The sequence below is a fragment of the Chroicocephalus ridibundus genome, chromosome 15, assembly GCF_963924245.1.
Source record: "Chroicocephalus ridibundus chromosome 15, bChrRid1.1, whole genome shotgun sequence".
Lineage (NCBI taxonomy): Eukaryota > Metazoa > Chordata > Aves > Charadriiformes > Laridae > Chroicocephalus > Chroicocephalus ridibundus.
Window position 1 is genome coordinate 11,790,313 of NC_086298.1, and position 15,450 is coordinate 11,805,762.

The window sequence follows — 15,450 nt, forward strand, 5'->3', positions numbered from 1 at the left end:
CTGCTGAGCTCCTGCTGATGGGCTGTGTGTTCAAAGGAGAGGAATTACTACACAGGACTAATTAAGGGCAGTCATTCCAAGTAACAACCTGCATGCAATCATTTGCTGGAAAGCCATGCTAATCTGCTAACCACTGCCTGGAACACTCCCATTAATAGAGACCACTGAAACTTAATCTGGGGGTTTATTCTTTTTATGTACAGAAAACACGGTAGCAATCCAGTACATCTTTAGCCCAGCTTAGTAGCCAGTTCTTTAGCCTTTGCTTTTTCAAGCTTAGCGATGCGAGCCACCGATTTTGGACCCAAGACGTTACCACCCCAGTGACGACGGATCTGCAAAGAAGTAACAACAGGTTAGATGCCTCATACAATCTCTTAATACATCACTCATACAACTTGCTTCATGACACTCCTTTCTGCACAAGGGAAAGAGCTCCCTCAATGTGTAAGTCCTACATATTTCAAGCAGTGAACTACGTTTCGGGGCAGCAGAGAGATACAGGAGTTTAAAATCTTTCTGCATGAATAGTGTTGGATTCAGACGTGACACATGGGGTAAACAGTTGAGCCTCGCAGAAGGTGTTGCCCTCTCTACAATCTTAGCCCTGCGATAGCTCTGTTTACTCGTAACTTGTGACAGCATTCACATTTTACCCCATCCTCAGTTAAATAATCTGTATAAACTGTAAGCAAATCTACGTACAACACAACCAACTCGCTTAAAGGTGATGTCATGATGTCACTATGTCTGAAATGACATTTCATGGGCAAGCTTTCAGGGATGTTTACAGTACAAACTAAAGACAAGGCTAGCAGCAGAGAGAATCTTACCTCATCATATCTGTCATTGTAGTTGGTTTTGACAGCCTCCACCAGCTTTGCAAGGGCTCCCTTATCCTCCCTGTTGGTGACAGTTTTAATTCCTTTAGAGCCTCAATTTAATTTTTTCCATAAACCTTTTGCCTCAGGATTTAAGAGCTCATAGTGGCAATGTGATTTTTCTGGTTAAGCATATTGCAAAGGGTTAATCATTCCAACCACCAGTGCTTTAGGAACTTGCACTGCCATTGCTCAGATCAAGGTTAATAGTTTCATCTACATATTTTAGAGTAACTATGCTTTTTGGTAAACCAAAGTAATCTGTATTTTCAGGACCAATAGAGCTCTTCATGCAAAAGAACATCTATATAGAGACAGTATTTTAGTTTTACTACTTCAAACTAGAGACCCCCAAGTTTGCTCTCTGTCTGCCCTGCAGTCTGTGCTGACAGGCAGTTTGCGTTCTCCGCTACAGCGAATCCAGTCAGCACACAGAACACTTACGGGTTAACCTGGGTGAAAGCGACACAGGTACAAGTTTTCCTGTGGACCAGTCGCCCCAGTCTGGCTTTGCCCTTGATGACGCAGTATGGCACTCCCATCTTGCGGCACAGAGCTGGCAAGAAGACCACCAGCTGAAAAGAAAGGGAGCATGCCGTGTAACTGAGGGAGAACACCTTTTTATTCTTTGAATCAGTCTGGGCTGTGGCAATTGCTCAGTGTTAAAAAGCTCGTTTTGCTCTTCACTGTTGATTCAGGTGAAGAAATTCATACATCATTGCAAGGGCCAAGCCTCACTGTAATGCCAGGACAACTACAAACATACATAGCTAAGTAAGTCTTTTTATGCATTCTCTTTTCATGCAATAAAATTGTCCTAAAATGCATTTTCACCCCATGCCCAGTTCTGACCTCAGCTTAGGTCACACAGGTAGCCTGTACCAGGTACCAGCAAGAACACTTACCTCAATGGGGTCTACATCATGGGCAATCACCACAAGCTGAGCTTTCTTGTTCTCTACCAGAGTTGTGACAGTGTTAATACCTAAAAAACAAGTAATAGAAAAGCTTTGATTCCGGTCAGTCTATTTCCAGAGCTTTCATATAAGCCTCATACAGCCAGCTCAGACTCCACAGCACAGCTTCGTTATGAAAACTTCTCACATCTGTTCAGTAACACAGAGAAGGTATTACATGGACAATTTGCTAAAGCTCAGGGTTAAAAAGCTCGTCTATTTTGCTCTTCACTTTGAGCTCAGGTGAAGAAATTCATACATCATTGCAATAGCTTGTCCAATCCTGTTTGGCTGGAGCAAAGCACCAACTCTTCTCATCGGTTTTCTCTCTAACAAAGCACCACACTCCCACATACGCCAGCAGACAAGTCCATGTACAAAACTACCTGCTCGGAGGACTGGCGGCCGCTTAGTTGGAGTATCTCCCTTTCCTGCAGCTTTCTGCTCAGCACGAGCCAGTAGCCTCTGCTTCTTCTCTTGCTTATTTTCTGGCCTATATTTGTGCGCCAGCTTCAGGAGCTGTGTAGCTGGAAGAGAACATCTACTAGTTAGTTAGTTGCATGGCCTGAACATCTAAACATTACTTTTTAAAATACTGAAGTGCATCAGCGATCTTGGTGGTTGTCATCAAGTGTAGTTAGATGGCAAAAAGTCAGCATCATTTGCACAGTGCAAGAGCAGAGCTAGCGGAGCACCTCCAGAGCCCACATTTACCTCTGCTGGCAGTGAGAGCTCCTTCACTGTTTGGATGAGGAAATGCCTGTGGACCCCCACAGCAGTTATCCTTAGAGGTGAGGCACCTTCTCCTTTAAAACAAGCAACTTGTTTGGCAACATCTACAAGGGAGTTATTCTACATAGGCTGAAAGTTTCTTGCACAGACACTGTCACCTGAAAAATACTATTTACTGGTTCACAGAAGACCCTGAAGTTTCTTCTTCCCCCACTTCAATGTCAGTCTGCAGGATGCTGGCTTTCCCCCCAAAGCCTGCACTCACACAGATTTCTCAAACTATCTGTTTACACAGCTAGAAAACCCCTTTGTGTTTTACAATGGAAACATACAGTTAAGATAACTCTGGTTTGGTTCATTAAGTGGGAGCTCTGGCATTTTCTAAACCACTTTGCAAAGTACATAACAGCTATCAAGACATAAGTCAGCAAACTGAGACTATTAAAGCCTCCCTAAAATGCTTCCAAAGACACCTTCCCTTAAGTCTTTATTTTGGTTTCTTTCCTCTTTTGAGGCATATTCCATTAATTTTGTGGGGCACATCCTTACCTGTCTGGCGGTCCAAAGCCTGCGTGAACTGGTTAATGGCAGGAGGCACCTTCAAGCGTTTGTAAAGAATGGACCTCTGGCGCTGCAGCCTGATGTAGCGTGGCCATTTCACAAAACGGGTGAGATCACGCTTCGGCTGGATATCCTGTCCTAAAAATACAGACTTTTAACTCAAAGCTGTTCCAAACCCACAGAGCAACAGCATGGAACAGGCACAGGTGCATCAGTGATCTTGGTGGTTGTATGTCAGCACTATCACTCAGATAGCAAATATTCTTTCACATCATCTGCACACTGTATAAAAATAGCACTAGAGAAATCCGAATTGATTTACCACACACAAAACAGCAAGGTTAATCACAATAGAATTATATAAGGAATCTTCAGAATATGGGAAATTCAACAGATTGTCCATAGCCACCTTCATATACATAACAAAGGACAGCACTTAACTGCAAGTCAACTGCCTCCATCACTCTCTCCACTCCATAACTTTATTAAAATACCCTTCTGTTTACAATTTAGACATCTGCCTATAAAACAAAAAAAAGTGTTGAGCGAGCAGCCCAATATCCAGTTACTCACCAATGCCAAAGTTCTTGGGCCTCTTCTCAAAGAGGGGGTTGACAACCTTCTTGGCCTCCTGCTTCTTGACTACAGCAGGGGCCGGTGCCACCTTCTTGCCCTTGGCCTTCTTTCCTTTCGGCTGCAAGTAAGAAACACACTCTTCCTTCTTTTGCCTCCAATACTCGTGTACTTAACAGAGATTTCAGTCCAGCTTGAAAACGCATCTCCCCAGCCTGGCAGCCTCCCAGCCTTGCCTCGCTTTTCCTCGGAAAGCAAATCCTTTGCTTTAACTTTATAAGGCTTATGAGCCTCCTAGAGAGCGAGGCCGTTTAAAACCGCACGTTCTCGCCTCGGCCCGGCAGCAATCGTCCAAGGAGCGGCTGGCGCCCCGCTGCCCCGCGACACTCCCACCGCAGGTTACCGGCCACCGAGCCCGGCCCGGGATCCGCCATCCACGGGGAAAAACGCTGCGGCCTGCCCGAGCCGCCCCGCTCCCCGCACTGAAGAGCCGGGCGGCGCCGCGCAGCCGGGTAGGCCCAGACCCGACCTCCCCGGGACCGGCCCCGGACCCCGCAAACCGGGCACGAAACGCTCCTCCACCGCCCCCCCGGGGCCACCGAGCACCCGCGCGGCGCTCCCCGCCGGGCCGCGGCCCAGCGATGGAGGCGGATGGCGGCGGATGGGCCCGGCCCCCGCCCCGCGCCCGCCGCCACTCACCATCTTGGACTGAGGAAGAGAAAGGGGGAGCGGCGCATGCTGGGAAATATCTACGCGGCGCGAGGTCTCGCGAGAGGACGGCGGCGTCGCGCGCGGCGGGGCGGGGCCCGGGGGGGCGGGTCGAGAGGGGCGGGAGGGCGACGGGGCGCCATGGCGCAGCAGCGGGTGCTGCCGCAGAGCAAGGAGACCCTGCTGCAGTCCTACAACAAGCGCCTCAAGGATGACATCAAGTCCATCATGGACAACTTCACCGAAATCATCAAGACGGCCAAGGTGGGCCTGGGCCTGGGCCGTAGCCGAGCCCCGAGGGGCGGGGGCCGCGCCCGCCGGAGCGGCCGGGCTCCTGAGGGGAGAGGGGCGGATTTTCCCCGGGGGTAGCTTTGAGGAGGGACGAGGGTTCCTGAGGGGAGAAGGGATGGCTGTGAGGGGGGAGCAAGGCCCCCGAGGGGAGAGGGGCCAGCCCCGGGGGGAGGTCGAGCCCCTGAGGGGAGGGTGGGAGGCGGCAGGGGGACCTTTCTGCCGGTTCTGCTGAGGGCGGCCGTGAGGGAAGAGGGTTCCTTCCTTCCCCAGGGCAGGTGGCTGTCAGCTCTCAGCTGCTGCTGCCTTGGCCTCTCTGCCTCTGCGCTTCGGGCAGCCAAGCGGTGCTGCTGAACGCGGGAGAACCGCAGAAGCAAGCAGGGAGGGTAGCAAAGACGATCTGCGGGTGCCTGTAAAATGCAGAGGCCGCTCCGGGGATTCCAGGTGTGGATTGAACTGAAATGAGAAGCCTTACAGTGTAGTAATCACATACCATGATTTTAGTATGTAAAGGTGGATACGTATACTTTTTTCTTTAGATTGAGGATGAAACCCAAGTCTCTCGAGCAACCCAGGGTGAACAAGATAACTATGAGATGCATGTCAGAGCTGCAAACATTGTGAGTAGCACCCTGCTGTTCAAATTGGTGGCAGCACATCCTTCAGGTACCGTTGGGTTCATTATTGCATCTAGGGCAGCCTTTATAACACTCACTAGGGCTGCTGCTGGAAGAGTAATCTGATAATTGGAGTGGCTGTTGGGCGATTTCCTTCTCTAGGGGGAAAGCTGGGTAGCCTGGCTTGTCAGCTACAGGCTTCTGTCAGAATGCTCACCTAATGTGGGAGTTTCTACTTTATTCAAGGCTTGGGCTGAAGGAGCAGCTTGGGAGATCTTGTTTTAGAATTGGAGCAAAGCGCTGTTTTGATATACTATGTGTTATGTGATTTTTCTCTTTGCTGCAAGGTCCGAGCTGGTGAGTCCCTGATGAAACTTGTGTCTGACCTGAAGCAGTTCTTGATCCTCAATGATTTCCCCTCTGTGAATGAAGCTATCAACCAGCGCAACCAGCAGCTGAGAAGCTTGCAGGAGGAATGTGACAAGAAGTTGATTGCGCTACGGGATGAGATCTCCATTGACCTGTACGAGCTAGAAGAAGAATATTACTCTTCCAGGTACAAATAGGGCAGTGGACTTCTGCCTGATGACTCCAGCCCTTTTGGGGTAGTTAATCTAGACAAACAAGTAGTTCATAGAGTATAGGTCTTCAGAATGTTCCCAACAAAATTTCACTCCTGTTTTTAATTAGGTCAGAATCTTTTTCTGCAACTAAAGCAACTGCCTTTTCCTTGTAGATATCCTACAGGGTATAAGTGTCATGGTGAGGAGGTACTCACAGCATCCAGCTCTAGGTGCTTGCTTTAGTTGGGTAGATTTGACAGATAATTTGCTTAGGCTTCCTTTGTGATCATTGTAAAAGGAGGTGAATTTCCTTGTGGGTATAGGCTTCTGTCTGAGTATCCCTCTGGAGGAGCCCCTCTCTCTCTCCCTAGAGAGACTAGCTTGCTGAGCTGGGTCCTGATCTTAGATGAGATCACCATGTCTTCGTGGTGAGTTCTTCCACAAGTGACTTGGTTTCACCATGTGCCTTTTCCCTTGTAGTCGGCTGCCCCAGCTGCCTGGAGTCCTGTTGGGGTGAACATTTGAAATGAGCAAAAAAGACATGCTCCATTTCATTGAATTATGAAGTATTGTGATAGGATTTTCTAAGGAAGACCTAATAGTGATTTCTGGGATTTTTAATATTTTTAAAAGACTCTTAGAAAACAGACTTTTGAGAATTCAGACACTTTATTTTTTTAATTTTATTTTCTGTCATGCACTCCAGCACTTATAGTTGATGATGCAGTAAATGAAAGCAGGAGAAAACAAATGAGAACCTGATTGGGGGTTGGAACTAGATGATCTTTAAGGTCCCTTCCAACCCAAACCATTCTGTGATTATTTTGGCTGCACTATCCAAGCTAAGTGAAGTCAGTGCAATAATGCTATGACTTCTAAACAGAAACTTAACTTTACAAAATTTATTTAAAATTTCAGTGACCAGCTTTTCTATTTTTGCCTTTCCCTTCTTTCTAAAAATGCTGAATGTCTGTAACGCCAGCTAAGTCAACTAAAACCTTAAATGCTCAATATCTTTGGAAGTTAGGCCATTATTTATGGATAATATATGTATTTTAAGAGTAAAAAGATACTGATATTACGTAGTTTAGGAACTGCAATGACATTGGAAGAAAACTTGAGGTAAAAGTTTACAGTTGCTTTTCAAACTTTAAGAGGTTTTTGGGGGGTGGCAAGGGATCCTAGAAGTATCTCAGAATTGGAAAAGGGATGGTCGCAAACCCAAGCACCAGTCCAGGCCCTGAGAGGTCAAGATGCATCCACTACCTAGGCTGCATACAGCGTGGCAGTGAGCTGTATCCAAAACGATGCTGTGTGCGATCACAGTGCCTCATGCGTGCCACACTGTCACCAGGCTGCCACCACTGTGGGTCAGTAGCTTTAACTTTTGGACTAAGGTGCTCTGACCGTGGTCTGTTCACCTGCCTGGCACCAGATGCCTTGTAAAGCAACCCTTTGTAACAGAACATCTAAGCACAAACGTAGGCATACACCAAAAGGATTTGCCTTCATGCTCTTTCTTATGAGTGGTCACAAGGTAGGAATCTTGGCAGCTCTACAGAGCTATGATCCCTCCGCTGAAACCTGTTATCATGTAGCACTTAGTCATTTGCTTTTAGCACTTACTGCCTTCCTGTGCTCTTTCCTGTCTTTTTCTACACCAAAGAAATTGTGTGTGTGTAAATATAGAAACAGTGATTTCATCAGAATCCTTTTATAATTAGAGCACTAAAATATTTTTAACAAAACCTTATTGTCTCATCTGGGAAAAAGGGTTTTTGTTATGTCTTGAGCGATAATCATGTTTAAATGGCTGTAAATGCGATATCTGGTTTGCCCACAAATGGGCATTCTGTGCTTTCCTGGGAGCCCAGCTGGGGTTGCCTCTCTGCACCATCTGTTACTTTCTCATGGGGCTTGATCCCACAGGATTTCTAAAGAGGTGTGCAGTCCTGTGAGGCCAGGACATGGATTCCAAACGGCTCTCCCACGCTCCAGTTTCCCTGAAGCTCACTGGTTAGTTTATTTTAGGTTGTCCCTCCAGGGAAGGCTGTAGAAAAGTGAACTCCCTGGCGCAGCATAGCTGCAGAGCTGAGAGCTGCTGCTGCGTAGCTTGTTTGGCTCCTGTGCACTGCTCCCGGCTGCTGTGAAAAGCCAGTGGCAGGGACTGTCTCCTGCCCAACGTTTGTCACTGCCGTTGTGTTAAAGGGGCTTAGACAGCCCCTTGCCCATAGTGAGTAACTAATTGGATGTGCCTCAGGTGTAGGTTTGGCTTTCATTGCTAGGATTTTTATGGGTGTGTGGGGGTTTTGAAGAGACCTGAAAGCAGGTCCCTGAAACTAAAGCTGAGTAGATTGTTCTGAAGGAATCTTTGCTTTCAGTCCCTGTGTTCAGGTAGTTTTCTAGAGCTGTTCCTCTGCACGTGGACTGCACTGTATGCCCTCAGGGCGATAGTGAAGGAACCTTCCGTCAAAGGACAGAGTAGCAGGCTGGCCAGTGCTTTTTGTGGGCTGTGTAGTAGCTGCTCATTCGCCCTGACTTTTGAGGAGTGGTACGTGAGAAGCAAAGCGTAGGCTTTTGGGACTGTTCTAACTGGGGCAGCAAGAGAAGCAGTTATGCTTCTGACGCAGCTGAAATTTTCTTAGTAGCTCACCTGCCAAGATGTGGTGGATGCTGTGGCCAGGTTCTCCTTGGAAACCATGGCCTGAGGTCTAAGACTGACAGAAAAGGAGTCGTAGTTCTGGTTCAATCCTCAAGGTCTTTGCTAATTGAACCCAGCTTCACTGTGTGTTTGGGACTGTACGGAAGGGTGATGTTCCAAGGGATTTTACAAAGGCCCCAAATATAAAACCTGTATCCACTGCCTTCTTACTTCTACTGCAAAACCAGCTGGGTGATGTTGCCAGAAAAGAGCTCAAACATAGATGCTTGCAACTAGTGCTTTGTGCGCTTACTCCCCAAAGTGGTAACTCCAAGTCCAGCTTGCCTTCTCTCATCCTAAACCCCAAACTTGCGTTTATGTTCCATTGCTCCCTCCTCTGAGATCACAGGAGCTGTCTTGAGTGTGGGGTTAGATCTCAACATGTTTCATGTTTGTGCAATTTGAAGTGTCTCATATTTATACACTTAAAATATTTTCCAAAGCATCTATTCAAGTCCATACATTAAAAATGTAAATAAAGCTGCAACAACAAAATCACTTGACCCATTGGGTTTGTTTTTATCTGAATGCAAGCTGCTTTCTGCTTCAGCGCTCTTTGTCTTGGGTGTCTCTTGTGTGTGCAGCTCCTTCTTCTCTTTGGAATTTGTTTTGGTTTTGTTCCAGTTTCTTCCATAATTTTTCTTTTTAGTTTTGGCCCTTCCATGTTGCGTTTTCCTCAGAGAACAGGCGAGAATTAGACAGTTATTTAAAAACACTACTTTCCCACTGGTTCATCCAGCTCTGTAGTCTACGGTGGTCAAATCCAGCAAGCTGCTTTTAGAAGAACTGTTAACTCAGCTTCTGCTGAAACCGTTAGGAGCCATCAGTACTTTGTAGTCAGGCTGGGGAGCTTCCAATAGAAGACTCAGACCTTCTGTGAAGCACTTTTTTGAAAGGGCAAAGGTGCAAATAGGTTTCTTCTTTATCATGACAGGGACAGGCCCTAAAACAATTGTGATAGCTTTTTTGCTGAACTGAAATTTAGAGCAGGATTTACATTTTTTTTCCTCACATAGGATGTGATCTAATTCCAAGTAAAATAATTATGGATGAGGTCCTTGCCTCACTCAGTATAACTCCCATCTTTGGGGTGCCAGGACTTCGGCCCAGATCTTCCCAGGGACTAGGAGCGTCTGGATTAGAACTGAGCCTCTGTTTGAATTTGTAGCAACGGTTTTGACTCTGAAATTCCTGTGATCCTCACCAGGCCCTTGAGGTTCAAGACCAGTCCTTAAGGGGTGTCTTAGGGAAGGCCAGTGTCACAAGACGTGTGATGAATTTCTGAACACAGACCTTACATCCATGAACGTCTTTTTGCCATTTTCTTAATGCTTTGCTTCTGTCTTGCTCCCCCCACCCTTCCCCTAACTCCCCTCCTCTCTTATTGCACCCGCTGTCTCTCCTCACTGGGGTTGTTTGTTCTGGAAAGCTACAGTCTGTGTGACAGCAATGATCTTCCACTGTGTGAAGCCTACTGGAGACAAGACTTTGCCACGCTCTCCCCTGAAAGCCTCTCCATGCCTCTGACAGCTGCCACAGCAGAGCAGAGCGTTGCTACCTCCCAGAGCTCGACACCATCGCACCCTCACGTGAACGGGCACGGGGCAGGCCCCACGGAGCACTCCTGAAGAGGATCCTCTCCTGCCGAACCTCTTTCTCCCAGCGGCACTGCGCTGCTGGAAGTCTTCCACCTGCTGTACTGAGCAAGCGTCTCCCACTGTCAGGAGAAAGCACTGGAGCTGTATTTGTAGGTTTCTGCTCACTGGATGGCCACAGTGCTTTCTCCACCCCCGGGACGTTGCCATGAGTGTTACTCTCCCTTAAGAGAACGTGATAAGTAAATACAAAGTTGATCTAACAAGTTAGAGTTAGGTTTGCTTTTACATGATTGTTACATGTAGAGTTCATTAGAAATCCAGTTTGTTTCCATGTGTATCTCAGTAAGTACACGCTGGAGCGTTGGGAGTTGAATTCCTTTGGGATAAACTTGAGCCAAATGTGGGGGCAGTGAGGGTGTTGGGGTTTTTACCCTGCTTCCCAAGGTTATTGACATTCTGGCTGCTTTGAAGCTCTCTCAGGATGGCATCTGACAACCTCCGTTCTACTTAATTAGAGTAAGAATCTTGTAGTATTTGTTACACAGCAGTCTTCACTGTCAGAGTGCTTCACAAACTTGAACTTTTACTCGCAGTCGTTTGGGAGGAGGCTCTTAGGAGACCCTTATGGATGAGTGGTATTTTCCTGTTTGAGGAGAAAAGGGCAAACTGAGGAATCGGACTGAGGTATTGGTGCCGCTTGCCGAAGGCTGCAGAGAGAAGCAGCGACACCTTTTAGTCTGGTTCCCTTTCCAGTGTTAACACAGCCTGTGCTAACGTGAAGCCAGCATTGACGTTGGCTAATAGTTTTGTCTAACAATCTCGAGGTGACTGGGGTGTACGGAGCAGTGAGGGACACTCAGTTACTCTCAGTTCCCTTCCCGAGAAATGTATTTGGTGCTTTGTCTGCAGCTGGTGGCAGCTTGGTGCGGCTCCGGCCCTTCTCCTGCGCGGTGGGTCTGTGTGGCGGCTCCAGGGGTTCTGCCTCGCCCCAACCCGAGCAGGGAACAGGGTCCGGGCAGCTTGCTGTCGGCATCGCGGGCAAGCCGAGCTCCCCCAGCCTCCTGCTGTAACGTCTCGCTTCTTCAGATGTGAATTTCGGTGTAATTTTTTGTTTTATTTTTCTTCCATTCCATTTATTTTTTTGTAATTAGGTGGTTTAATAAAACTAACTCGTTTGTATAATTTTTAAAGCGTGTGTTTTCAGCCGCGAGGTTTTGTGAAAATACGACAATATTGAGCGTGCGCTAGGCCGAGTGTCCCCCCACGGGTTTTAAAGACACCCCCGCTCCTTGGCTGCCGCCCTCCCGGTGCCCCGGACACCACCGTTACCGGTAGTTCAACCGGCCGTGTTTGGGGCCGCGGGCCGGCAGGCGGAACCGGGGCGGGTCTCTCTCCTCCGGCCCCCTCATCGCCCGTAAGGGCTTCTGGCCTCCAGACCCGAGCTTCGCGGGGCGGGGGAACTACCGCAGGGCTGCCTGCCGGGGCATGGCGGCGGCGGATGGCGTCACTTCCTGCCCGGCGCGCTGAGGCCACTTCCTGTCGGCACTCCATGCCGTGAGGGGGGAACGGCGTGTCAGGTGCCGGGCCGGCGCTCCGCGGCCTGCCGGCGCTGAGGGAGCCGGGCCCGCCGAGGATGGCCAGCCTGGCCGCCCAGGACTCCTACCTGCAGGCCTTGGCGAGGAAGGTCGGCGTGCAGCACTCCCCGGAGTCGCGGAAGAGGAAATTTGGTAATGGAGATGCGGAGTTTCGGCTTCTGTCTCTCCCGGTGCGTGGGGGTGTGGGCTGGGGACAGGCCTACCGCGGGGTGCTTGGCCTGGAGCAATGCGATGTGCCGCTTTTTAAGAAAAAATAATTTCTTCTGAAATGCGGGGCTTCTGAGCACTTCTGTACACGTGGTGATTGGATGTGGGAGAACTGTGGAATTTCTGAAGATTGAGATGTGGCGTTGCAATGCTGGAACTTAAGCCTTCAGTGGTAACTGAGTGTTATGAAGTGGGGATGTAGCGTTGTCCTGTTTTGTCATAGAATAGAATCACCTAGGTTGAAAGGGACCTTTAAGATCCTTGAGTCCAACTATCAACCTAACACTGACAAAACCACCGCTAAACCACATCTCTCAGTGCCACGTCTACCTGTGTCTTAAACTTCTCCAGGGATGGTGATTCAACCACTTCCCTGGGCAGCCTGTTCCAATGTTTAATAACCCTTTTGGCGAAGAAACTTTTCCTAATATCCAATCTAAACGTCCCCTGGTGCAACTTGAGGCCATTTCTTGTCCAATTGCTTGCTACTTGGGAGAAGGGACTGACCCCCCCACCTCACTACAACCTCCTTTCAGGGAGTTGTAGAGAGAGTTGTTTGTGTAATTTGTCTTTTGTCTTCTAGTGTCTAAACCAGGCCAGTCTGAGGATGCTGGTGGGCCACCCAAGAAAAAGAAGAGGAAGAAACCCAGGAAGCAAGCTGAGAAGATAAATGCTTCTTCAGTCAAACAGGTGGTCTCTAACACCAATAAACCTACTCCAGGACAGAAAGCAGCGCCTCAAGCCAGCAAATCATCTCCACAGGGTGTTGCACAGAGCAGCAATGAGAGTTTGGTTACAGGTAAGAATACCAGTGTTGCCGTGGTCTGGTTAAAGCTCCCTGAGCTGAGGTGGCTGCTCTTCACTTTCTTCACATGTGTATAGTCTGGAAAACCTTTAAGAAGTCCAACTGCATTGAAAATATCTTTGCTTATTCTGTGTGCCCTAAAAGCTTTTTCATATGTACATACATTTGTAACGCCACCACTGGGTGGCTCTCTGGAAATAGCACTTAGCCTGAATCACAGACTTTGTCACATCACTGAATCACATCACTTTATCTGGGTAACTTCTGGGAATTGTTGTGTGGATGCAATCTCTGTCATGCCAGGCCGGCTTTCCATTGTGAATCTGAAAAGCCTGATCACAAAGAAGAGATGTCTTTGTCGTCGTTGTTTCCACAAGCTTGGTACTTGTCTTCAGGCTTGTTAGGCAGCCACAGGGCATGCCAGGCTACTCTGGCTGGCAGTGTTGAATGATAATATGGATAGAAAAGGGGGAATTTTAAAGAAACCAATGAAATAGAAACTCTTGGTTTCTTTAGAATTGCTCTTCTTCTATTCACAGCATCTAAAGAGTTCTCAGAGCTTTTTCTGTAGCCGTAGAAAGTTCTGTTTACCTAGTGCTCTCTTTTCAGTGTCTTTATTTTCTTCTTCTTGTTTTCAGGGAACAAAAGTGAGCTGGGTTCCCCTTCTTTTTCTGCAATTAATCTCTTGCGTCAGAGACTACATGAGAAGATTAAAAAAGCATCTGGACAAGTACGAGAACTCCTAATGCTTACCATGTGTGTTTATGCAATATAAATTCTCCCTAGCCTCCCAGGGGATGTGAGGACACGACTATGATCTGACAAGGCTCAGGGTCTGAGCTAATTCCACCTCCTAAGGAAGTGTCTGTAGGTATTGCTGGGAGACCTGTGTATGTTCGGTGGTCTGGAAAAATGTGTGAGAAGAGGTAGGGCTTGGCCTGGAGGAGAGTGTGGCTCTGGGGGGGCGTAGGAAAGAGAATAGCACTAAGAGCCTGGAAGAGAACATAGGTGCGGGGTGCTGAGAGAGAGGAAAGGGTTTGAAATGCCTTTGCTGTTTAGTATCTCTAAAAACTGAGCCTGTGGCTTCTTAAGTAGTGTGTTTCCTAGGAGAAGTTTCAAATCAGGAACTTGAGGACATCCCACTTTTAATTCTGCTTTATCCCTTTAAGGCTCCTGACTCATGTCGCTCCTCCTTTTTAGGATGATGCCAAAGAATTGTCCCCTGCAGTCCTAGAGAAGAGGCAGCGAAGGAAGTACGAGAGAGAGAGAAAGAAGCGCCGAAGGAAGGAGTTGAAGATGAAGGTGAAAATGGAGAAGAAAGAAACTGAGGAGGTACCAGTAGAGCCAGAAAGCAAAAAGGAGCAGAGCACAGCTGAGGTTGTCTTTAACAGGGTTGAAGTCCATGAAGAGAATGAGTTAAACAAGATCCAGAAGAAGAAAGAGAAGAGGAAAGCGGTGAAAGGCAATATCACTCCCCTGACGGGCAAAAACTACAAGCAGCTGCTGAGCAGGCTGGAGACCAGGAAGAATAAGCTGGAGGAGCTCAAGGATAAGGACCAGAAGAAAGCCGAGGAGCTGGAGAACAAGATGAAATGGACAAATGTTCTCTATAAGGCAGAAGGTGTGAAGATTCGTGATGATGAGGAGCGTCTGAAAGAAGCTCTGAAGCGTAAGGAGAAGCGTAAAGCTCAACGCCAAAGGCAGTGGGAGAAGCGTACAGAAAGAGTGGTGGAAAAGATGCAACAGCGTCAGGAAAAGCGTCGCAAGAACATTCAGAAGAAGAAGAAGGACAGGATAGAGAAGAAGAAAGCCAGGGCCCGGAAGAAAGGCCGGGTTCTGCCAGAGGACTTGAAAAAAGCTGGTTTAAAGTGAGAGCAACACAACTGGTCCCTGCGGGTTCTGCCTGGGGGGGATCCGTGGGGAGCTGTGGGAGCATCTGGGCTAGTGCTGCCGGGGCAGAGGCAGCACCTGAGGAAACCCACCTGCGGGGCAGTAACTGCTGCGGCCTCCCAACTTATAACAACAAAAAGCCTGCTGTATGTTTGTTAATTAAATTTCCCATCCCAAAGAAAAACCTTCTGGTTGATTTATTGTAATAATTATTATTTTATAGAATCACAGAATGGTTTGGGTGGGAAGGGACCTTAAAGAGCATCTAGTTGCAACCCCCTGCCCTGGGCAGGGACACCTCCCACCAGCCCAGGTTGCTCCAAGCCCCGTCCAACCTGGCCTTGAACCCCTCCAGGGATGGGGCAGCCCCAGCTTCTCTGGGCACCCTGGCCCAGGGGCTCACCGCCCTCACAGTGAAAATCTTCCCGATATCTCACCTAAATCTCCCCTCTTCCAGTGTAAAACCCATCCCCCTCATCCCATGGCTCCCCTCCCTGCTCCAGAGTCCCTCCCCAGCTTTCCTGGAGCCCCTTTAGGGACTGAAAGGGGCTGGAGGGTCTCCCCGGAGCCTTCTCTTCTCCAGGCTGAACCCCCCCAGCTCTCCCAGCCTGTCCCCACAGCAGAGGGGCTCCAGCATCTCCGGGGCCTCCTCTGGCCCCGCTCCAACAGCTCCGTGTCCCTCTGCTGTTGGTGTCCCGGGGCTGGAGGCAGCGCTGCAGGGGGCGCTCCCCAGAGGGGCGCAATCCCCGCCGTTGCGCCGCAAAGGCTGCAGCCG

At 48.6% G+C, this 15,450-nt stretch overlaps 3 protein-coding genes and 4 non-coding genes across 9 annotated transcripts; 2 read left to right on the plus strand and 5 right to left on the minus strand.

The window, feature by feature from the left end:
- Window positions 1-165: 165 nt before the first annotated feature.
- RPL7A (ribosomal protein L7a) lies at window positions 166-4,448 on the minus strand. Its single transcript, XM_063352705.1, has 8 exons — window positions 4,403-4,448; window positions 3,704-3,824; window positions 3,119-3,268; window positions 2,224-2,364; window positions 1,787-1,866; window positions 1,326-1,456; window positions 834-903; window positions 166-335 (listed from the first exon to the last, which is right to left on the minus strand). Exons 1-8 carry the CDS (start codon window positions 4,403-4,405, stop codon window positions 231-233), a joined length of 801 nt encoding a protein of 266 aa, XP_063208775.1. The 5' UTR covers window positions 4,406-4,448; the 3' UTR covers window positions 166-230.
- On the minus strand, window positions 1,533-1,605 carry LOC134523951 (small nucleolar RNA SNORD36). Its single transcript, XR_010073444.1, has one exon. It is a non-coding gene; the product is annotated as a small nucleolar RNA SNORD36 (small nucleolar RNA).
- On the minus strand, window positions 2,030-2,106 carry LOC134523958 (small nucleolar RNA SNORD36). The gene has a single exon (XR_010073451.1). It is a non-coding gene; the product is annotated as a small nucleolar RNA SNORD36 (small nucleolar RNA).
- On the minus strand, window positions 2,439-2,504 carry LOC134523960 (small nucleolar RNA SNORD24). The gene has a single exon (XR_010073453.1). It is a non-coding gene; the product is annotated as a small nucleolar RNA SNORD24 (small nucleolar RNA).
- On the minus strand, window positions 3,338-3,410 carry LOC134523959 (small nucleolar RNA SNORD24). Its single transcript, XR_010073452.1, has one exon. It is a non-coding gene; the product is annotated as a small nucleolar RNA SNORD24 (small nucleolar RNA).
- A 75-nt stretch (window positions 4,449-4,523) lies between the features above and the next one.
- Window positions 4,524-11,362, plus strand: MED22 (mediator complex subunit 22). 3 transcript variants are annotated; one of them, XM_063353036.1, is made up of 4 exons: window positions 4,524-4,675; window positions 5,239-5,319; window positions 5,664-5,872; window positions 10,111-11,362. In XM_063353036.1, the coding sequence occupies exons 1-4, from the start codon at window positions 4,553-4,555 to the stop codon at window positions 10,385-10,387; spliced, it is 690 nt and encodes a 229-aa protein (XP_063209106.1). In that variant the 5' UTR covers window positions 4,524-4,552; the 3' UTR covers window positions 10,388-11,362. The 3 variants fall into 3 exon arrangements, with proteins under 3 accessions (XP_063209106.1, XP_063209107.1, XP_063209108.1); XM_063353037.1 differs by having other exon boundaries at window positions 10,010-10,351; XM_063353038.1 differs by having other exon boundaries at window positions 10,016-10,351.
- Window positions 11,363-11,494: 132 nt separating this feature from the next.
- SURF6 (surfeit 6) lies at window positions 11,495-14,791 on the plus strand. Its single transcript, XM_063353035.1, has 4 exons — window positions 11,495-11,905; window positions 12,564-12,779; window positions 13,424-13,515; window positions 13,986-14,791. Exons 1-4 carry the CDS (start codon window positions 11,812-11,814, stop codon window positions 14,655-14,657), a joined length of 1,074 nt encoding a protein of 357 aa, XP_063209105.1. The 5' UTR covers window positions 11,495-11,811; the 3' UTR covers window positions 14,658-14,791.
- The last annotated feature ends 659 nt before the right edge of the window (window positions 14,792-15,450 follow it).